At 40.7% G+C, this 23,766-nt stretch overlaps 1 protein-coding gene across 3 annotated transcripts in view; it reads left to right on the forward strand.

The window, feature by feature from the left end:
• The window catches only part of snx25 (sorting nexin 25), a 317,654-nt gene that overhangs the window by 138,563 nt on the left and 155,325 nt on the right, over nt 1-23,766 (forward strand). For all 3 annotated transcript variants that reach the window (XM_072595279.1, XM_072595271.1, XM_072595263.1), the window contains one exon: nt 13,500-13,716. In XM_072595279.1, coding sequence (XP_072451380.1) covers nt 13,500-13,716 — 217 coding nt within the window. The remainder of the gene's footprint in view (nt 1-13,499; nt 13,717-23,766) is intronic.

Consider the following 23,766-nt stretch of genomic DNA (forward strand, 5'->3'; position numbering starts at 1 on the left):
TCAGTAATCCAGCTGTGTGAAGAGAACAAAACTGCTACGGTTTTGACTACATGACCTGCATGTAACCATAAACTACTCTTTCTTGAATTAAGCATCATCTATGTTGGGTCTAAGGTAATCTTGTGAGGTTCCTTGTACAGGGCCAATTTGCTTGTGAGAGATAACTGAATTGGCACTGTTTGAATATCTACTCTTCTCAACTACTAATCTATCTGACGCTTGTAATTTTAATCACTTGAGGTTGAATAAAAATTCTAGTGATCTTTTCCTCAAATAAAAAACTATGGCAGAGACAAGGGTAGTTGGGACAAACAGCATTTTATGGACTATACTTATAAATTTTCTCTGTTGCTTTTGGTCCCCTGGGAAGGCCGTCAAAGACAGGCACTTGTTTTGCCTCAGATTTTCCGGTCCCTGGGCAATTCATGTTGCAGAAATGATTTTGCACTGTGGGCTTTGGAATTAAAGTTCTCATCTTTGCTCACATAGGTACTGGGAGGCCTTAGTGTTCACCACTGGAGAGAGAAAAAGGTCTCTGTTTGTATGCACAACATTTTATTTAAGTCTTTAATTATCCTGGAATCCTCATGCTGTCTAGACTGGGGTGGAGTGGTTTGTGCAGTATATTAATAATGAGGTCTCAGTCTTTGTAATGAATATTTCAAGAAAAAGATGAAAGTGTCGTCTGAGAAAATAATGTGTGGATTTTCGCTGGCATTGTGTTGCACAGACTGTAACATGAATTGTATTCCTTGTAGTTGCTGGTCATAAAATTATTTCTAAGAGATCTTGATGCTGCTACTGCGGAAAAATGAAATGTGATTTATTCCCAGTCTGACTTTTGCTCACAGACCTGAGCTGTCTTGTGAGCAGCTGGGGTGCTTGAACAAACTTTTTAATGTATTTAATGTAACCGTCCTGTCCTATGATCTGTGTTTCTTTAAAACTTGCCCTTCATAAAATGGTGTTGCATGGCATTATATTTGTCTTGATATTACAGAGGTGCACAAAAATTTTATTTGGATATAACCGAACTTGTAAAATAGTTAAGAGCCATGAAATGAATATTATCAAAAGGCAAATGTATGTTGTAGGCTGGAGTGAGAAGACACCGAAGACAACTTGGGTTGATCCTAGTTATAAATTGAATTCACCTACAAGAACAGTTATATCATGCCTTTTATTCATTGTTGTAATTTGATTGATACATTGGGAAATAATTAGATAATACTGGTTCAATAATACAATTCTGAGTTTCGTTGATCACACCAGTGGCCAGATCAAGCTCAAGTAAGTGGATATTTGAGACTAATGCAGTATTTTGGCTTGTGTTATTAACTCCAGGATCTGTAGAGTTTGCGATCCTGGAAATTCAGAATATTCATCCCCATCTTGAATATTTTTTGGCTTCATTCATAGGAAATGTGAGCTAGTGAGACCAGCATCTCTTGCCTATGGTGAAACTAGTGGGTGAGCAGCCTTGTTGGTATAGGTGTATCCATTGTGCCCTTAGGCAGGAAATTCCAGGACTCTGACCTAGCAGCAATGATGGAGAGGAGACACCGTTTCAAGTCATGATGGTGTGTGGCTTGTTGAGGAGGTATCGAAGTGATGTTTCCATTTTTCTGATGTCCATGTCTTCCAAGGTGATAGGCATTACAGGTTTGGAAGGTGCAGTAAAAGGTGAGATAAGCAGTGTTTCTTAGATGATACACATGACTGCCATGGGCATCAGTGGTGGAGGTATAGAAACCTAGAATATAGGAGCTGGATTAAGCCATTTGTACTTCACACCATCCAAATCCAAATTTGGCTGTTCATCCAAATCCGTACCTATGTTCTTTAATCCTGTGAGAGTCATACACCATGGGAGCACACTGGTTGGTCTAACTCATTCAGGGCAATCAAGCTTTCCAAACAAAACTAACCCTACTTGGCTGCATTTGGCTGTTTTCCCTCTAAATCTTTCCTATTTATTTACATGATCTTTTAAATGTTGTAACTGTACCTGCATCTTCTACTTTCTCTGTCAGTTCATGACACTTATGAACCACCCTCTGTTTGGGGGAAAAAAAAATGTCTCTCTGTCCCTTTTTAAAATCTTTCTCCTCTCACCTTAAATGTTCCCTAGTTTGAAACTCCCCACTCGAAGGTCTCCATAATCCTGACCATACTTGTTTGCTTGATTAGTTAATCTGCTTTATCGTGAATACTCCATGCATTAAGGTTCAAAGCCTTAAGTCTTGCCTTTTTTAAAATATATTTTTATTGAAAAATAGATTTTTTAATATTACAACAAGTACAATTCAAAACAATATAAAGAAAGAACGCAAAGATTAAAAAAAAACCATCCTCATGTACAAATGTGTTAATATATATAAAAGTATTTTAAAAACCCCAACTAACTACTTAATAAATAATAATGAACAACAAACTAATAACAATGCAGTTCAGCAAAGAAAAACCCACTAACACACTCTAATATCGAAGGCAATAATTTTCACTCATTGATACATTCGCAGTTCCCCCTCTCTGGATATTGGATTCGTAAAGCACAATCATTTTGGCTACATAAAAGCTCTTATCAGTGTGGCAGACAAATCTCTGTTCAGGTAGCCCAAAAAGGGACGTCATTTCTTCTAGAAATTCTGTTTTGTGGTGTACTATACTTGTAAGAAAATCCAAGGGAATATGCTCAATAACAATCTCTCACCAACCCAACAGACCTGGGGGATTTTCGGACACCCAACCTAACAAGATATTCTTTCCCGTGAAGAAAGTGAGGATGTTGAAAAGTTTTTTTTTCTTACGCACACCTGCAGGGAATACACTGGGCAGGCCAAGAAGAGGAGAGATTGGGTCCTTCTCCACCCTTACACCCAAACTCTCCTCCATTGCACCTGCCACAGCACTCCAGTATGTTTTGAAGCCTACCACAGGACCAGAGACAATGGATAAGATTGTCCATCCTAACTTTACACTTAGAACATAGAACAATACAGCACAGAACAGGCCCTTCGGCCCACGATGTTGTGCTGAACATTTGTCCTAGCAAACACTTGGGGCATGTTGAAAATACTCCCCGCTTAAGTTTTGCCAAATGATCCAGAGCCAAGTGGACCCTGTGGAAAATCTTCAACTGTAAAGCATGGGTCCTATTGCAAATTGATATCTTTCTTGTGTTTTGCCAAATATCTTCCCATGCCTCTGAGGAGACCTCAACATCTAGTGCTCTCTCCCACACTCTGCAAAGCCAATTGAACTCATCTGAGGGGTTCCCCCCAGCTGATGATACAAAGTGCTGACAGAAGTGTACTCTTAGCACTGAGCGCCCTCCTCTCTGTTGGATTGTAGGGATCAGTCAGATGTAGTCTTTTTTTTAATAAAATTCCTAACTTGATGAAAACGAAAGAGGTCCCTGTTTGCTCATATTTCCATGCTGACTGATCAGAAGACATGGTTGTGTCTCCCTCAAATAAATCACCCATGCAAGACACACCCCCTAGCTGCCCAATGTTTGAATCCTGAATCCATCGTGTCCGGTTGAAAACCTGGCATACCCACTATAGGTGTAAGGAAAGATGCTTTGCCAATATTGCCATTCCTCTGCTGAATTGCCCTCCATGCTTTAATTGTATTGATAACTATTGAGTAATGGCAATATCCCTTAACTGTCCTCATTCTGTCCAAAAACAGCAAGCTAGTAAGAGGGCACTTTGCCTGAGAGGTTTCGATATCTAACTATATTGAAAGAGGGGCTCGCAAGCCCAATCACCAATCACTCCAATCACTCACGTAAGGTAAAAGCAAGCTTTAGTTTTTAATGTCCAGGAGAATCACCCCCCCCCCCCCCCCCCCCCCCAAATCTGTGAGGTAGTTGCAGCTTAGCTAATTTATTAAGGGGCTGGTTAAGAGCTAAACCAGGCATTGTCTCCTGAATGTTTGCTTATCAAAAATCAGAGGGAGCATTCATATAGACTACAACAAACGAGGGAGGATATTCATCTTAAGAGCTATCCGACCTAATCATGAGACCAGAAGCGTCTCCCATCTTTGAAGGTCTTGTTCGATTTTGTTGAATAATTGAACAAATTAGCTTTGAACAACTGATCCAGAACTGGAGTGATGAATGTGCCCAAAAACATGCAACACCCCCTGTGACCACTTAAATGAGAATCGAGATTTTCCCTCCAGGTGTAACACCTTCATAAGACCCCCTATAGGCATAGCCTTGAATTTTGTAAAATTAATCTTGTACATTGAAAAGGTGCCAAACGTGCTGATGCATTGTATCAGGTGAGACACTGAAACTGCTGGATTTGACCAAAAAATGAGTACGTCGTCCACTTACAATGAAATCTTATGTAATTTTGACCCCACTTCTGGAGCCAATTATATTAGAATCCCTACGAATGGCCTCCGCCAACGGTTCAATCACCAAAGGGGACAACCCTGTCGGTTTTCCCTAAAAATGTTAAAGTTGCTGGATCGCACCCCATTGGTGATGACCGTAGTGAGAGGGTCACTGTAGAGAACCTTAACCATCTTATAAAGGCTTCATCCAAGCCAAACCGCACTAGAGTATAGAAAATGTACGGCCACTCAACTCTGTCGAATGCCTTCCCTGCATCTAGAAAAATCACCAATCCCTGTATTGACTGTTGTTGACACGCTTGAATTATATTAAGCAGCCTTTTAACATTATTGGAGGATCTGCAACCCTTTATGAAGCCCATCTGGTCGTTTTTAACAACAGCAGGTAACAGAGTCTCCAGCCTTAACGCAAGAGTCTTGGAGAGATTTTTAAAGTCAACATTCGAGAGTGAAATGGGCCTGTATGAAGCACAGTCCTCTGGGGCCTTCCCTTTTTTTAAAAGATTAAGCAAACATTGGCCTCTCCCAGAGATGGCAGGAGATGATCGTGACTGTATGAGTCTTTAAACATGTTGAGCATCGGGCCTGACAATATACTTAAATTCCTTTAGAGAATTTGTTGGGAAGTCTGTCAGGACCGGGTGCCTTTCCACTCTGAAGCTGCTTCACAGCCCCCTGCACCTCTTGCTCTGATAAGGGGGCATTGCGAAAAGACTCTTATTCGGGGGTCACACCCGGGAGAACCGGATCCTTGAAAAAGGACTCCATCTTGGTCCGTCCTCCTCACAACCTTCAGATTGGTATAATTCAGTTAAATCTCTGAAATGCCTCATTAATCTTTTTGAAATCACATGTTAGGTTCACAGACCCTTCCCTAATCAACGTAATGGCTTGAGGGGCACTCTTTTTTTTTCCTGGCGAGGTACACCGAGTACTTGCCTGGTTTGTTGTTGTGCTCATATATAACCTTTTTTTTTGCTTTGCAAAAGTAAGCTCCTTCTTTGCTATCTGCATGAGCATGGAATTCAATGCAGACTACAGCGCCGTAATCCTCTGTAGCTTAGCCAATGAGGCCCTGTCAAAGTAAACCTTCTTGGCTGCTTTTAACCATGCTTCGAGGAAATGTTGCTGCTCTCCCTTCTACCGCTTCCTACTGGCAGAGTAGGAGGTAACTAGCTTTGACAGTTTCCCAAAGGACAGACAGGCTACTAACTGAGCCTGAGTCTAGGAATGCCCTAAATTCCTTAGGGAAGTACTCCACAAAACTATTATCCTTAAGAATAAAGGGATCCATTCGCCAGTGTCTCGGGCCCACTATAATGTCCTTAATCTTAACCAACAGGTACACTGGAGTGTCATTGGAGGTGGTAATATTACCAATCATACAAGATGTCACCAAGTTCAGAGTTGCCACGAAGGTCAGGAAAAAACATTAGTCCTGTTGTGACATCTGTGTGGATTGGAAAATAATGTAAAATCCCTGCCTGTAGGGTGGAGATGCCTCCAGACGTCCACCAACCCTAACTCCACACACGCATCCACTAATTGTTTAGTTTATACAGAGGGTATCACGGGGGCCTTTGGGCAACCAGTCTACTGTGGGATCCATAAGACAATTAAAGTCTCCCCCGATGATGATATGTCAAGATTCAAGACGATTCAATTTAGAAAATTAATATACAGGGATTTGAGGGGATGGGCTGGAGGGCAGTAAACATTTAAAACACCATATTCTTCCTGTTTATCAGGGCTTTGAGGATTATAAACCTCCTGTGTGTGTCTTTAACTCTGGTAACTTAAATGGGAGATTCCTCCTAACCAATATAACCACTCACCTACTTCTGGTATTAAAAGATTAAAAGTAAACCCGATCAAAGCCATTCTGCTGTAGTTTCAAATGCTCCCCATCATCCAAGTGTGTCTCCTGTAATAAAGCAATATCCACCTTTTCCTTTCTAAGACTCGAGAGTACCTTTTTCCACTTAATTGGTGAGTGACTCCCCTTGATGTTCCAAGTACACCATTTACTCAAGTCATTAGCCATAACCTTCTGGAGTAACATTGAGATTCCAGAGAGGAGGAACTCGAACCACAAACTGCCGAGCCTTAGTGTTGCAAGTTCCATCGAACATAAAAACTACCTAAACTACAACCACTACATTTAACAAGCCTACAAAGCTATCAAAGATTATTTACAACAAAAACCAAAATACAAACTGACATATAAAGTGCCAATGGTGCTGTCTCAGGGAACTTGCCCAACTTCCCAAACTGCTTCCGATACAGCAGTCGGGCTTATAAGTACCTGAACCAGGCATAAACTGCCCGTAAGTAGGCATTTTCCCTCGTCCTAGCTAGAGCTGCACCACAAACACAAGCAGCAAAGAAAGAAAGACACCATGGAATAACAACGTGAAAAATATATTTTGGAAAAAAAAGTCCCCCACCCGCTCTTTGGTATAACTTAACTTAGAAATTGAAAGTAAACATCCCAGCCACCCCCGAGCGCAGTTTAGACCAGACTATCACCAATAACAGTTAGGAAAAAAAGTCTTGACAAGACTTCCTCATTTTTTTAACAAGTAGAGACATACCCAAACGACACTACTATTTGCACAAACTAAATTGTTCAGATTAAGTTAATTTGTCCACAAATTCTCTTGCCTTCTCTGACGTGTCAAACAGATGTACAGGTCCATCTAAGGTGACCCGAAGCACCGCCGGATACCTCAGAGTACTGGATCCCGAGCTCCCTCTATCTTTTCTAGAAACGTAAGATTTTCTTTTCCGGATCACCACCACTGAAGTCCAGGAAGAACATGATCTTTAGAGCCTTCCTAAACTAGGGCCTTTGAATCTTTTCCCCTGGATTCTGGAAGCTGCCACTATTCTCTCCTTATCTCAGCGGTGATGAAACCGCACCAAGATATGATGACAACGTTGGTCCAGACCTGACTTCTGTGCCGTGCTCTGGTGAGCCCCCTCAATCTTTAATCCTCCCATTCCAGCCTCCAAGTTAAGGAATTTCGGCAAGCAGTCCTCAATAAATCCCACTGGTTACTCACCTTCCTTACCCTCTCTCAGACTGAAGATTCAAATTTTTTTTTTCTCCAGCCCCTGGTCTTCAGGTCAACAACTTGGTCAGGCAAATTACGGACCTGAGTCTCCAGGACCTGGATCCTATTGTTGGATGAATTGGTATCAGCTTCCACCACTGTGACCCTGTGTTCTACCTCATCTGTCCTCTTCTCCAGGTCGTCTAGCTGCTGTTCATGCTTCTGCAGCCTGATAGAGATCGGGGCCAGCTTCTTCTCTAGCTCCTTCCCCAACATCTCGCAAGGTTCCTACTTTATGTGGAGCTGGTCGGAAATAAAGTCCAAGCATCCTGCAGGCTGGGCCCCTGGCCCGGCCTCTGATGTACTTGCTCCCTCCTTCAGCATCCTTGGACATCGAAAACCGAGGTAAGTTGTTCTCTAACGGTTTTCTGTGACTCTGACCTTTCCAGAGTCCCAGGATATCTTAGTGATCCGGGTAGGCTGGGTTAAGATTTCGTCCCACTTGCGATGTGGTATGGAGCTCTGCAACGTGATCTTTCTAGATCACCGCCATCTTGGATCCTCCCAAGTCTTGTCTTCCTAACATTACTTGTCCTGTACCCACCATTATTCACCAAAAATGGATCATAAGCCTGAAATCCCCATAACATTTCATAACTACTTAACTGATGTAAATATTTGCCGTACTGAAGCCTGTGCATTTGAAGATTGGCAACTAATTCCTTGCTGAAAATGTGTTGCTGGATAAGCGCAGCAGGTCAGGCAGCATCCAAGGAACCGGAGAATCGACGTTTCGGGCATCAGCCCTTCTTCCTTGAATAATATTACCTTCATATTTTTCAGTTACTTTGCAAAATCATAATATTTTCAGCCAATGCAAAGCATAAGATTAAATTTGAATTATTTATGTCTTTTATATTTGTTTTCATTCTGCTGTTTGACAAAAATGTAATTCTGCAGTTTTGTCTTTGTGGTGCTATGCTTATTTTCTTCAGCAATCTCGACAATTCTGAAGTATTTCTAACTTAAAAAAATGAAGAAATCAATCTGTTTGTAATGTTTATCAATCTTTTTAGACTTTGAGTTTAAATCTGGAATAACATCAGTATAGACAGCAAGAACTTTTTAAAATCTGTTTTAAAAAAAAAAAGATGTTAAGGTGAACATAGGCACTTTAGAGAATGAGGCTGGAGAAATGATAATGGGAAACCAGAAAAGAGCAGAGTGGCTGAATAAATTGCATCAGTCTTCACAGTAGAAGACAATATTAGCACTCCAGAATTAGGAAATAATCAAGGGGGAAAAAGGAGGAGTGGAAATAACTATCGTAAAAGACCAAGTGCTAAGGAAACTAATGGAGTGAAAGACCGTAAGTACACTGGACTTGATGAGATGCACCTTGGGATACTAAAGGACATGCCTAGAGAGACAGTAGATATAGTGGTAGTAAACTTCCAATAATCTGGAAATGTCCCAGAGGATTGGAAAAAACTGCCAATGTAATACCTTTATTGAAAATAGGAGACCCATAATATTAAGCCTAGTTAGCTTAATGTCTCTTATTGGGAAAATGTTACTATTAAAGAAAGATGTATACTGAGCACTTCGAAATAACTACCACGATCAGGCTGAGACATCATGGCTTCATGCTTGGCACATTTAATCTCATTCCTTGGTGAGATTAAATGCGAGATCGATAAAGGGGGAGGAGTGGATATAATATACTTGGATTTTCAGAACTTGGACACTTATCAAGTAATTGAATGTGTGGCAAAGGTGTTGGAGATCATTTATCAGCATGTATCAAAGATTGGCTAGCTAGTACAAAAGAGAGATTTGGGATAAGGGGTGAATTTTTCAGAATGGCAACCTGTACCTAACAGTGGTGTACCACAGGGATCAGTGCAGCGGCCTCAAGTATTTATAATCATATATTCATATGATTCATATGCAGACATATTCATATGTAGACAGAGTCTACAAAGGGATATAGTTAGATTAAATAATTGGGCAGAAACATGATAGATGCAATATATTGCAGGAAAATTGAGATGCACTTTGGAAGAAGTAAAAAGACAAAGGAATACTTAATGACTGGTAGGACATTGGAAGCTCAGAAGGATATTGAGGTACTTGTCCTTAGATCCCTGAAGGTGCAAAACAGGTGGACAGATTGGTTAAGGTGGCACGTGGGACACTTTATCTGCCTTTGCCTTTATCCCATTTGTGGTATGAATTATAAGAGCGGGTGGTTATGTTTGAGCTGTACGAAGCTTTGGTTTGGCCACAACTGGCGTGCTGTGTGCTGTTCTGGTCGCCATTACAGGAAGGGTGTGACTGCACTGGAGAGGGCACAGAGAAGATTCACCAGGATACTGCCTGAAATGGAAGAGTTTAACTGTGAGGAGAGACTGGATAAACTCTGGTTATTTGAGAAGTTTGAAGAATGAGGATCCTGAGCAAAGGTTTATTTGCAGATAAGAGGAGTGGGATTTAGTTTTCTACTTCTGCACATGAACCACTTCATGGTCCATAGGGAAGCAGAGGTCCAGACCTATATCTGCCTCAACCTCTTGGAGTTGCTCCTCCTCAGAATCCCTACAGTGGGAAAGCAGATTATTCAGCCCATCGAATCCACACTGACCCTCCGAAGAGCATCTCACCCCAAATTCAGCACTACCCTACCCCTGTCACCCTGCATTTCCCATGTTAATTAACCTAGTCTGCATATCCTAGACACTTTGGGGCAATTTAGTATGGCCACTCCACCTAACCTGCACACCTTTAGACCGAAAAGAAACCGGACCGTCCAGAAGAAGCCACAGAGACACACAAAATGTGCAAACTCCATACAGACAGTCACCTGAAGGTGGAATAGAACCTGGGTTCCTGGTGCTGTGAGGCAGCAGTGCTACCCATTGTACTGTCCCAGAGTGCATCTAACTGCTCTTAATTTGTAACAAGAAGCGAGAAAAGGTTATACTGATTAAGCATGCAACCCCTGCCATTCAGGGTGCACTCTTCATCTAAAGAGGGTGGAAAGCTGAGACGGTGTAATTTTAGAGGGGTGAGGGCCTTGGGAACTTGCCTTGTTACAGTATCCAACTCTTTCCATCAGAGTCTTTGCATGCATAAGATTTTTGTAAAAGGGCAATAAACCCAAAAATTGTTAAAAAATGTACTCCTGTTCAATATCTCTCCATTGGTTTAATTTAGTCAAGTTTGACTTTCATCACAGTCACTGTGGTTTGATAGCTCAGAAACTTAATTTCTTGGGCGTTAGAGCAGGATTTATATCTTGGTAAATTTCCTCATTCTCTCGTGCTTTCTCTTTCAGTAGCTTTTCAGTGCATAGTGAATCCGCGTGCTCGTGAAGTTAGCCCCAGATTCAATTTTCATTTTCCTAATTGGCATGGCCTGACAGATTGAACAGTCCTTTTATGGTAGATTGGTGATTTCTATTGTAGCGCTATCTGTGTTTTTGTGTTATCCACAGGAGCTCTGTTTCCCTGTCCCTGTGGATAATGAGAATTTGCTATACTTACTGTACTTCCCTTGCTGAAGCATTGAAATTCTTAGATAATTTGTCAAACTCCAACTCATCCAAAATGTCACTGCTCAAAATGTTACTCCTGCATTAAGCCACTGGTCATTATGAATCTGTACTGGCTTTGTGGCTTTTGATGAAATTTAAAATTCTTAGCCTGGAGTGATTTTGGTCCTCATCTTCAAATCCTTCCATCCCACAGTCTTTGCTTTTACACAGGGGACTGTGAAAGGTTGGAATTCTCTACCTTAGAGGGCTTTGGAAGCTCAGTCTTTAAATCTGTTTAAAATAGAGATTGATAGATTTCTAATTACCAATGGGCATAAAAGGCTATGGAGTTCATGCAAGTAAAATGCATTGAAGCAATTGATCAGCTATTACTATATTTAATGATGGAGCAGGCTTGTTAGGCTGAATGGCTTATTACTGCTTCTGTGTTCACTGTATTCACCTTGCTGAACTGCTCCAGATTTGCCACATCAGAAGAAACTCTGCCAGGCAATCAGAAACTTGACTGTGGAGAGAGGTTTCAAAGAACATCTCAAAGGAGGAAAATGAGGTAAAGAGGTGGACAGAGACAGGAAGAGAATTCCGCAACTTAGGACCTAGGCACCCATAGTGGGCCAAAGGAACTGGAGAGCAAACACCAAGTTTTTGGTGGGGTGACATAATCTAGGTTTTCATAGGGAGAATATATTTATGCTTGCATTTGTATAAGTTTTAAAATAAATAGCTGTCAATTTTGTTAAAGTCACTGTATGAAGCATAGAATGGACTCTATGAAAGGGTGTTAAAGATGAGGATGCATGTCCATTGTCTGTGGTAGAAATGGTTTGTTTTTCACCCTGGATATCATGTGCTGCATGACAATCCTGATGAACAGCAGTTACAGGCTAATAGCTGCAGCTTGATAAGAGCAATGACTTAAATTAGTCTCCAATGTCAGACTATTTACAGCGAATCAAGACCACAGCTTAACAGTCATTACTGATAGAACAGCCTATGTGTTCAGTACATGACCTCTAGTTTTGAGGTCGTTCTTATTACTGATTCTGAATTCCAATTTAACATTAATTGTCAGACTCTAGACCTTACCAAAATCACTCCAGTTGTGTTTAGATTAGATTCTCCAATGTATTAAGTTATCAAAACAATATGCAGAAGTGTCACTTAACAAGCAGTGTACTTGGCTGATTCATGGTGGAATACTCACTGTTAGCAGGGGTGCTGTCTTCTCCAATTTCCTACTTTTTACATGCTGTGTCCAACTGAAAAACCAACCTTACTAACTCTTTGCTAATCACAACCAATGATGTCTCTACTCTGGTCCAAGGCAGGGCATGGTTGGATTTTGTTGGCTAGTTAAGGCATACACTGTGCATGGCCAGATGCTGATGTTTAACCTTCGAGGATAGGAAGTAGATAGTAGTTAATTACCTTGGGTTTAACTTATTTAATGTGAATTCCTCGTAAATTGAATACATTCCTTACTGTGTCTGTGTGTGATGTTGATCAGATCAGATTCAATTTTGTGGGGACCTTCTGGATGATGTGCTTTATTGAGGTTGCTGTGCTTGGAATGGCTATTTTACTTTCTATAAATAGATTGCAAAGTTACTTACAGCTTTAAAAGCTACCCGAATCTTGATCAAAGAGAGATTTCAAAAAACATTGCAAAGGAGGAATACATGGGAAAGAGGCTGTTGGTTTTGTAGAAGGCTTTCAGTAGGAACCCCCACAAGAGGTTAGTAACCAAATTTAAAGGACGTGCAATAGTGGATAATATGCTGATGTGGATTGAGCATTGAATAATGAAAAGACAATAAGCACGTAGGAATAAATTCGTTCATCATTCTCAAGTTGGCAGGCTGTGATTAGTAGGGTACCAAAGGACCACTGTTTGGGCAGCGCTTCGCAAGCTGTGTCAATGACTTGGATATGATGATCAAATGTAATATTTCCAAATTTGCTGATAATATAAAACTAGGTAGGAATGTGAGTAGTCAAGAATGTGCAAAGAGGCTTCAAGGGGATTTGGACAAGCTGAGTGAGTAGGCAGATGGACTATAATCTGGAAAAGTGTGAAGTTATCCATTTTGGTAGGAGGATCGGAGTTGCAGCGTATTTCTTAAATGGTGAAAGATATTTTTATGTAAAGAATACTTAGGTCCCTTTTGACAAGACCTTGAAAGCTAACATATAGTTGTGGCAATCATTTAGGAATCCAGATGGTACGTTGACCTTTTTGTTGCAAGAGGATTTGAGTACAGGAGCAACACGCTGACCAGGTTCTCTTGGGCCATTTTCAGCTGTATATCTGAGAGAGGTTTTCAGTTTTTCCTTCCAGGCTAGACTTAAATCCCATTTTTGGATGAAAACATGCTTGTGGAGTCATTTAATCTTTTACCTGGTCACTTAATACCTTTTCCAATGAAATGTATTACTTGAGATTTTTAAGAAGCTCTGCATTGCCTGTCCAAGATTCAGGAAAATCTCACAGCTTGTATCATTTTGTCTTTCAGTTTTTGACTACAGCTACAGGGATTACATCCTTTCCTGGTATGTGAAGATCAGCAAAGATGAAGGACATCTGTACCATATGCTCTCAGAAGATTTCTGGGAAATGACAAAGCAATTGCGCATTCGACTCAGTAACATTGACACAGTTAAATTAGTTTGCAATGATGTGGTCCGGACTGTACTCACTCACTTTTGTGACCTCAAGTCAGCAAATACAAGGTAAAAGTTTGGTTTGGGATGCGCAATTTATATTTAATGACATTAGTCATTTTTTTGTTCCTTCTCAACCTGGTGCAAGTCTGTTCTTCGCAGAATTATGGTTACATGGCACATTTTGTTACTTTTGGTCATGATCCCAACTGGTTTATTTGAGCTTTCACAGTGTAAACAGTTGGACTGGATGTGATATTATAAATGATTCCAATTATGTCTTCACCCATTAGAGCAGAATTCCTGTTTAATCTCCTCTGTGGGTTAGCTACTCTACAAGTAATTCCATTGGTCATACCTTGGCTCAGGTTAACCACCTCAACGAGCTGGATATTGAATTAGGTGTGATTCATTTATTGAGCATTACTTTTGTTCACAAAAAGATGACTGTCGAATGTTTTCCATGTCAAAAAAGATTGTTCATATGCTGGTTAAGATGATGATCTAATCTAAATGATTTTAGTGGTACCCTCAAACAGAGAATTAACAAACATTTCTCTTAAAACTTGTGCACATAATACTTTAGATGTTTATTAATGTATGAAAAATATTTCTTTTTTTCATTATGATCCTTTAGAAAGTAATATCTGTCACTGCAACTCAAGGGTACCTTGCAGTATACCAGTTCATTCTTCTGTTACAATCCATCTGTTATCTTGCCTATATGTAACCTTCAATCCTCTGATAATTCTGCTGCTTTCAATTCTGGCCTTTTACAGCAGGCTCATTTGTACCTCATGTGAATGGCTTAGTGTTCAGCTATCTAGACCCTAGTCTGTCTTGCCTCTGCACATTTCTTCCTTCAATACACCCACCTATTTGTCCATGCTTTAAGTCACTTCTGGGCTGCTTTTGGCTTGGTCGAATAGTTTTTTTGATTATGCATCTTGAAAGATTTTCCCATGTTGTGACTTCTGTCACTGAGTCAATATTGAGGACTTCAAGGGCAACCCCTTGCCATTAATGTAGAATTGTGCCTCTAATTCTGCTGGAAAGGACATACTCATAAGTTGTATCTGTAAAGTGTGATTCTGAGTGTGTTGGAGTAATTTGTGAAATAGCTCTCCCAAAATTGATACAATATCCCAAAAGTTGGCAAGGATGACATTGCAGGGGCAACAGGCTGTTTACTTTTGTCTTTTCCTGTGCTGAGATGGATACCATGGTCTGTAGGGTGTCATTCCTTTTTGTTTAGAAGATTTGGTAGTGATTTATGCAATTAAGTGGCTTTCTAGATCATGGCAAAGGCATTTAAGAGGCAGCCACATGGCTGTGGTTATGGAGAGACTTGTAGGCTAGTCCAGGTAAGAGTGTTGGTAAGCCATAAAAATTTTAACGACCCTCGTAACATGCTTGGCATTAGAACATAGAACATTACAGCGCAGTACAGGCCTTTCAGCCCTCTGGTTTCACAGGGCGGTGCAACAATCTCGCGCGCATCTAATTTACACTTCCATTCTCGTCCAAATGCCTGCCCAGTGATCATTTAAATGTCCATAATATTGGTGAGTTTACCTACTGTTGTAGGTAGTGCGTTCCACGCCCCTACTACTGAGTAAAGAAATCACCTCTGAAATCTGTCCTATATCTATCACCCTTCAATTTGAAGCTATGCCCCTGCATGCGAGCCATCACCATTCAAGGAAAAAGGCTGTCACTGTCCACCTTATCTAATCCTCTGATCATCTTGTATGTCTCAATTAAGTTACCTCTTAACCTTCTTCTCTCTAATGAAAACAGCCTAAAGTCCCTCAACCTTTCCTCGTAAGACCTTCCCTCCATACCACCCAACATCTTTGTACATCTCCTTTCTACCCTTTCCAAAGCTTCCACATCCTTCCTATAATGCAATGAATGGAACGGTACGCAATACTCCAAATGCAACCGCACCAGAGTTTTGTACAGCTGCAGCATGACCTCATGGCTCTGAAACTTGATCCCTCTACTAATAAAAGCGAACACACTGTATGCTTTCTTAACAGCCCTATCAACACGGACATAGAGATCTCTCTGCTCATCTACACCACCAAGAATCTTACCATTCGCCCAGTGTTCTGTATTCATGTTACTCCTTCCAAAGTGAATCACCTCACACTTCTCTGCCTTAAACTCCATTTGCCACCTCTCGGCCCAGCTCTGCAGCTTATCTACTTTTTTTTAGATGACTTAGATTACTTGGTGTGGAAACAGGCCCTTCGGCCCAACAAGTCCATACCGACCCTCCGAAGACCAACCCACCCAGACCCATTCCCCTCCATTTACCTCTTCACTTAACACTATGGGCAATTTAGCATGGCTAATTCACCTAATCTCCACATATTTTTGGACTGTGGGAGGAAACCAGAGCACCCGGAGGAAACCCACACAGACACTGGGAGAATGTGCAAACTCCACACAGACAGTTGCCTGAGATGGGAATTGAACCTGTGCCTGGCGGTCTCGTCCGGGATTTTAACCCGGGGATCTCTCGCATGTCCCTCTGTAACCTACAACATCCTGCAGTACTATCTACGGCTGTACCGACCTTTGTGTTGTCCATAAATTTACTAATCCATCCTTCTACGCCCTCCTAAAGGTCATTTATAAAATTGACAAACAGTAATGGCCCCAAAACAGATCTTTGCGGTACACCACTAGTAACTGAACTTCAGGGTGAACATTTTCCATCGACCACCACCCTTTGTCGTCTTTTCAGCTAGCCAATTTCTGACCCAAACTGCTAAATTGCCCTCAATCTCATGCCTCTGTATTTAGTGCAGTAGCCTACTACAGGGAGCTTTATTAAATGCCTTACTGAAATCCATATACACCACATCAACGGCTCTACCCTCATCCAACTGTTTGGTCACCTTTCCAAAGAACTCAATAAGGTTTGTAAGCCATGACCAACCCTTCACAAAACAGTGTTGACTATTCCTAATCAACTTACTCCTCTCTAGATGGTTATAATTCCTATCTCTTATAACCTTTTCCAACACTTTACCCACAACTGAAGTAAGGCTCACTGCTCTATTATTACCAGAGTTATCTCTACTCCCCTTCTTGAATAAGGGACCAACATTTGCTCTCCTCCTATTCTCTGGTACTATTTCTGTGGACAATGAAGGCATAAAAATCCAAGCCAAAGGCTTGGCAATCTCCTTCCTGGCTTCCCAGAGAATCCTAGGATAAATCCCATCTGGACCAGGCTAATTATCTATTTTCACACTTTGCAGAATTTCTAACGCCACCTCCTTGTGATCCTCAATCCCATCTAGTCTAGTAGCCAGTATCTCCGTATTCTCCGCGACAATATTGCCTTCCAGTGTGAATACTAATAAAAAATATTCATTTTGCACTTCTCCTATCTCCTCTGACTCCACGCACAACTTCCCACTACTGTCCTTGATTGGCCCTAATCTTACTCTAATCCTGAAGAACGTTGATTCTCCTTCTCCTTTGATGCTGCCTGACCTGCTGCACTTTTCCAGCAACACATTTTTAAGCTCTGATCCCCAGCATCTGCAGTCCTCACTTTCTCTTACCCTAATCTGGCTAGCTTTTCATGAGGTCAAATGTTACTGATTGCCAAGGCGGGAATCTAACCTATGTCCTTAGGAAATAAATCTGGGCTTTTGGATTACTAGTCTAGAGACATTATCACTCCCTCCCTATGGCAAAGAAAATAGTATTAACATTTCCTGTCCAAGGAGAACTTCTGGACTGAAAATATTACAAAAAACATCACGTTGGACATGAAAGGTTATCTGTTTCTTTTCCCACACATGCTACCAGACCTACTGAGTTTCTCCAGCACTTTTTGTATCTATTCCAGATCTGTAGCATCCACAATATTTGGCTCTTATCACTAAATTGATGAAGTTTGTGATTTATGCCACCTTTTTTACTTCCACCTGGAAAAAGTGTATATAACTAACTAAAGAAACTGAAATAATTATCCTGACCGTCATGAACCTTAATCATACGATTCCTTGTAGTACATTCCCATAAATAGTGTTTCTTTTTAAGAGGCTGTGTACCCATGTCTTAGGACCCTGGGCTTCATTTGTTGTCATTGCTTATTCTTCATTTTTTAACCTGCACCTCTTCAGACATGTATTTCTTTTGTAGTTTTGTTCATTCACCATCCGTGGACTTGTTATTTATGTTTACAGTATCATAAACATGAATTCATTTTTATTTTGTAATTTTCTTCTCGTTCTTATCTATTTATATTCTGGTCATTGCTTTAATTGTCTTTTTACATTGGGAATACGCACAATCCACACTTGCCTCAAAAGTTTCAGAGGCTTGGAGCAGTAATGGGGGGGAATAGACAGTGGTGGCAGAACCTTTTTTGGGGCGGAGCTTTCCCACCGGCACCAATCCACCATCACCACCACAACACTGAAGTGGAAGGATTCCTAAATCTTGCTGTTTTAAAATATGTTGTGATTTACTGTCTGCATGATCACAAGGAATATAACATTTTGGTTAATTTCCCCAGTTTGCTTTTACAATATTATACTCTATTATTTTATTGAAGATTTCCTGAATCTTTTCTGAGTTCACGGTCATTGCATTGCACTGATTTTACCTAATTTGTTAGGGAGTAGTAATTCCTTCATGTTCCCCTTCTAATGGTTGCCAAAGCTTGGAGTGAAGCTGTCTTCCATTGAGCTGCTCTGTTTTAAGGTGATGTGTTCTTTTTAGGGTACGTATTGTCATATGAGGCTAATCACAGTTACTACAGGAAGTTTGTCTTTAAGTCCTTTTCGTTCATTTTGAAGGTTTCCCACTTGTAGTCATCGAATCATGCACTTGATACAGATTGTGACCTGCTTTATTTGTGCTGTTGTTTATCTCCTGGGTGTTCCCCAGTAATGCTTTGAAGAAGCCTCAAAACAGTTCAACTAAGTTAGCAAAGGTCATGAGAAATAAGTGCTGGATAAAGTACAGATCACTGCTTTTCTAATTTGGGTGGGAGTCAGGACTTTGTATAATGTGAATTGAACAATTCCCAAAGTGAGCATTTTCCTTCTTGTTACAACTCAGTTTAGAATATTTTGATTTCATGAGGTGTCTGTAAGAATTGGTGGACAGAAAAGTGGTGATAACCCATCTACAAAACATGGAGTTTTATTTTGTGCTGACTTGGCAAATAGATAAGGGGATGGGTAAAGTTGCACAGAAAATTATGGAAAAATTAAAGGGCAAAGAGAAGTCTCAGCAGAGGTTATTAAAGTTGCCAGAGCAAGTAATACAATGAAGAGTACGGAAACGTTCAGGAATCTAACTTCAGGCACAACAGGTACTATGAGAAGGGCAGCCAATTCCAGAATGGGGTTGAAACGGGGTGGTGTAAAGGAAGGGGTGCAGAAGATGAAATGAGGGTGAGCCAGCTAGTAATATAAAAGTCTCTTGTAATCTACTTTTAGATATGTGCTTTGATAAATCCCCTGGATTCAATGCAAACTTTAGTCCCTATCAGTTTCCCCAGCACTTTAATTTGAGTAAATGCGAAGTTAGCATTTATTTTGACAGGGCTACAATACAAGCATATCTACTCGAAGCATGGGTTGGCTTTGGAGGGGGTCCATATGAACTTTATGAAAATGATCCTAGAGTGAAGAGTTTGACAGGAGCTGTTGAGGACTCTGGGTCTGTACTGGCCTTCATAACAAGAGGGATTGATTGTAGAAGCAAAGAGGTTCTTCTGCAGCTGTGTAGGGCCCTGGTGAGACCACACCTGGAGTACTGTGTGCAGTTCTGGTCTCCAAATTTGAGGAAACACATTCTGACTATTGAGGGAGTGCAGCATAGGTTCACGAGGGTCAATTCCTGGTTTGGCGGGACTACCTTACGCTGAAAACTGGAGCGACTGGGCTTGTATACCCTTGAGTTTAGAAGACTGAGAGGGGATCTGATTGAGACATAGAAGATTATTAAAAGATTGGACACTCTGGAGGCAGGAGACATGTTTCCACTGATGGGTGAGTGCTGAACCAGAGGACACAGCTTAAAAATACGGGGTAGACCATTTAGGACAGAGATGAGGAGAAACTTCTTCACCCAGAGAGTGGTGGCTGTGTGGAATGCTCTTACCTGGAGGGCAGTGGAGGCCCAGTCTCTGGATTCATTTAAGAAGAGTTGGATAGAGCTCTCAAGGACAGTGGAATCCAGGATTATGGAGATAAGGCAGGAACAGGATACTGATTAAGGATGATCAGCCGTGATCATATTGAATGGTGGTGCAGGCTCGAAGGGCAGAATGACCTACTCCTGCACCTATTGTCTATTGTCTACTCGATGGAGTTTAGAAGGATGAGGAGAGATCTGTTTGTAACTTACAGAATACTGATAGGATAAAGTAGTTGTGGAGAAGATGTTTCCACTAATAGGAGAGACTAGGATCTGAGGGCACAGCCTCAGAGTGAAGGGACAGTTCTTCAGAACTGAGATGAGGAGGAATTTCCTCACCCAGGGGATAGTTATTCTGTGGAAATCATTGCTGCAACAGACTAAGTCATTGATAGACAGGTTCTTAATTAGTAAGGGGATCAAGGACTATAGGGAGAAGGCAAGTGAATGAATGGGGTTGAGAAACGTGTTAGCCATATTTGAATGGCAGAACAGACCTGATGGACCGAATGGTCTAATTCTGCTTCTGTATCTTGTGGTCTGATGCTCTCAGTCACTTTACGTGTCCTGTGGTATTAGACTAAATTATTTTGATGGAGATCTTGATAATTGATTTTAAAATCATTAAAATGCTGAACTGTTACAAGCCAAGCAGAAGCAAGAAATATAAATTAGTGTTGGCAAAACTCAGCAAGTGTAGCAGCATCTACGGAGGGAGAAAGAAACAGTCAGTTTATAATCTGATATGATGACTTTGGAACGCGAAGAAATCTAATGCGTTAATTAAGTTTGTGTGAGTGAATGAAAACAGCTGTTTTTCTGTAGTCATTTGCGCAACTGTGCTAATTGTCATTATCCCTTATTCTGTCATGTGACTAAAGTCTAGCCAGCGAATGTTTATTTAAACATTAGGAGTCAGTGGCATGAGAGAATGAAACTAGAGTTCTTGATTGACACAGATTGCTATGATTAGCAACCAGGAAATGGGAGAAGAGTTTAATAAATACTTTTGCATCAGTCTTCACAGGTGAAGATACAAATAGCATTTCAAAATTACTGAATTTTTAATATTAAAAGGAGGAGAGAAAATAAATACAATAACTGTCAGCAGAGAAAAGTGCTGGGGAAACTGATAGGGGCGAAAGTCTGATAAATCCTCTGGAGCTGATGAAATGCATCCCATAAAAGGATGTTAAAATAAATCGCTCCAGTGATAATCTTCCAAGAATCTTTAGATGTTGGAAAAGACCCAGAGAATTAGAAAGCTGCCACAGATTCAGAAAGGCAGTTTTCCCTTCTGGGGAAATCTAGGATCAGAGGCCATAATCTCAGAAAAAGGAGATTTAAGACCGAGACATTTAAGATGGAGATGAGGAGAAATTTCTTCTCTTGGATAGAAATGATTTTGTGGCATTCTTTCCTCCAGAGGGTTGTAGATGCTGAGATGTTAAGATTTTCTAATCAGTAAAAAGGCAAGGATTATGGGGAAAAGTGGAGTTGTGGATTATCAGATCAGCCATGATCTCATTGGATGGTGAATGGACACACTGTATTGAATGGCTTCCTCCTACTCCTGTGTTCTGTAGCCTTACAAATTGCAGCACTAGGAAAAGGAAGGTCGCACTGGGGTCTCTGTGGAGTTTGCACATTCTCCCAGTGTCTGCGTGGGTTTCCTCAGGGTGCTCCGGTTTCCTCCCACAGTCCAAAGATACAAATTAAATGGCCAAGCTAAATTGCCCATAGTGTTAGGTGCATTAGTCAGGGAAACGTACCTGGGTACTCTTCGGAGGGTCGGTGTGGACTTGTTGGGTCGAAGGGCCTGTTTCCACACTGTAGGGAACCTAATCTAGTCTGATGTAAACAGCTCAAAGTTCAAGATAGCTAAAGAACACTTAAAACAATAGAATTCTGTAATATATTTGATAAAATAGTAGAATATTACAGAAGCTAACTATTTAGTTCCACCCCCCATAATGACATTTTGAAGGAAATATTTAAGTATTTCCTTGTCTTTCATCTAATTTCATGTTTTTATCTTTTCAAATATTCTTACCTTTTTAAACACTTCAGAATTCTGTTTTTAACCAGACCTTTGTTTTTAACCAAACCTCATATACTTTGTTATATGAAGTAGGGTAAAAGGCTTGAAATGGAGAAGTGTGCAACACAGTAAATTTTTTTTGCTGGTTCCAGATCTCCAGCATCTGCAGTTTTTAAAAAAAAATGTTATGGCAAAATATTTTTGTATTGCTATTCTCACGAGGTTGCATTTTGGAAGAGTGACTTACTAAAGAAAAACTCGTCTAAAATCTTTGCATAAGTTGTGTGCTGTGTTTGGGGGGAATGTAATGTGTTGAACCAGAAGAGAGTTCTTCAGAGGGATGAAGATTTCTCTTCCCACTGAGAGTTGTTAGGGTCTGGAATGCCCTACCTGAAAGAAAGCTGACTCCATACGTGATTTTACAGGGGAGTTGGGTAACTACCTGAGGATGAACGTCTTGGAGGCAAAGAGCATGGATGTGAAACTAAAAGCAACTGCTTGGTGCAGGAGCACGTTGGGCTGAATTGTCTCCCTTTTGTGCTTGGAGTATAAGACAGGGTGACAAAAAAATGTGAATAAAAGAACCCCTTCAAAGAAACCGGGTCAGATAGCCATTCAAACAGACTATCTCATCCAAATGTTATGATTCCAGCTGATGGTAAGATTGGAAAAGTTAGATCCTGGAATGAAAGTTGATTTGATAACTTTAGCAGTGTAATTTTTACATTGTGTATCATGATAGTTAGTAATTGAAACACACTATTATGAGGCTACATGATTTTTTTCATAAACAGATTTATTGCACAAAAGATGAAAATAAACCATCATAGCTAAATGTATGTGTTCTAAATGACTGACCAAAATCCATATGCATCTGTTTAAAAATCCAAATTACAGACGTTTTATACTAAATACATTTATCACATAGGATAAACCTTTTTATGTACTTTGGAATTTCTAGCTGTAGGAGAGGAAACATCTGGAGGAAGCAGCAATTATTGTAACTCAAGTCAACTTATTCTTACTTTCTTCTTGCTCCTGTGAATTTAGTTTCCTTTCTTTGTTCTGTCCAGCTTGGTCTCTTTACCCACAGTCCACTTCTTAGTGCCAGCTGTGTGAGCCATCAGTTAGCAGCTGCATCCTATCCTAGTCTGTACACAGCAGAGCAAGGAATACCCATGGAAACGAGTGGAAGAGCTCTTCTGAAACAGGACCTCAATGTTAATAGAACCTCTTCCTTATACTGTGGATTTACTGTGGCTACTGTGCGCCTTTCTTATCTATTCCATGAATAGAGCTGTGCTTAACCATGTGACCAACAGCTTCAGGCTAACCTGGATATGGACTTGATGACAGGATAAGAATAATAAGACACTTGGGAATTGTTGTGTTTGAATTAAAGGAACATTCCGCATGCTTCTGCTTTATAGGTTTAGGTTTGTGATTCCATGAAGATTAGAATGCAAAGCCAAGGATGAAGCAAAATGACACATTCCACCTCTGATGTGCATTGGCAGCGGAGTGCACCACATAGAATATGCACCACAACAACTTGCCATGGTTCCTTCGACAGCATCTTCCAAAAGCACGACTACTATCCAGAAGGACAAGGAAAGCAGACACATTGGAATGTGCTGCCTCCAAGCAACTCTTGTTCGGAAATATATCACTTCATTTGTTGTCACTGAATCAAAATCCTGGAACTCTTGACCTTAAAGGAGTTTAGTTGCGATTAAGTTTGTCCTTTCTCTCCAAGTCTTATCACATCTTTTAGGTGATTGTAACTACCTGAAAATGATTGAGCTAGTAATTCTGTTGACTCCCTGCTGTTAAGTAGTTGAGTGTCCAATCTTTGTTGTAGGGTCATCAAGTCATACAGCCTATCCATGCTGTCCTCC

This window comes from Chiloscyllium punctatum, chromosome 2 (genome assembly GCF_047496795.1).
Source record: "Chiloscyllium punctatum isolate Juve2018m chromosome 2, sChiPun1.3, whole genome shotgun sequence".
Lineage (NCBI taxonomy): Eukaryota > Metazoa > Chordata > Chondrichthyes > Orectolobiformes > Hemiscylliidae > Chiloscyllium > Chiloscyllium punctatum.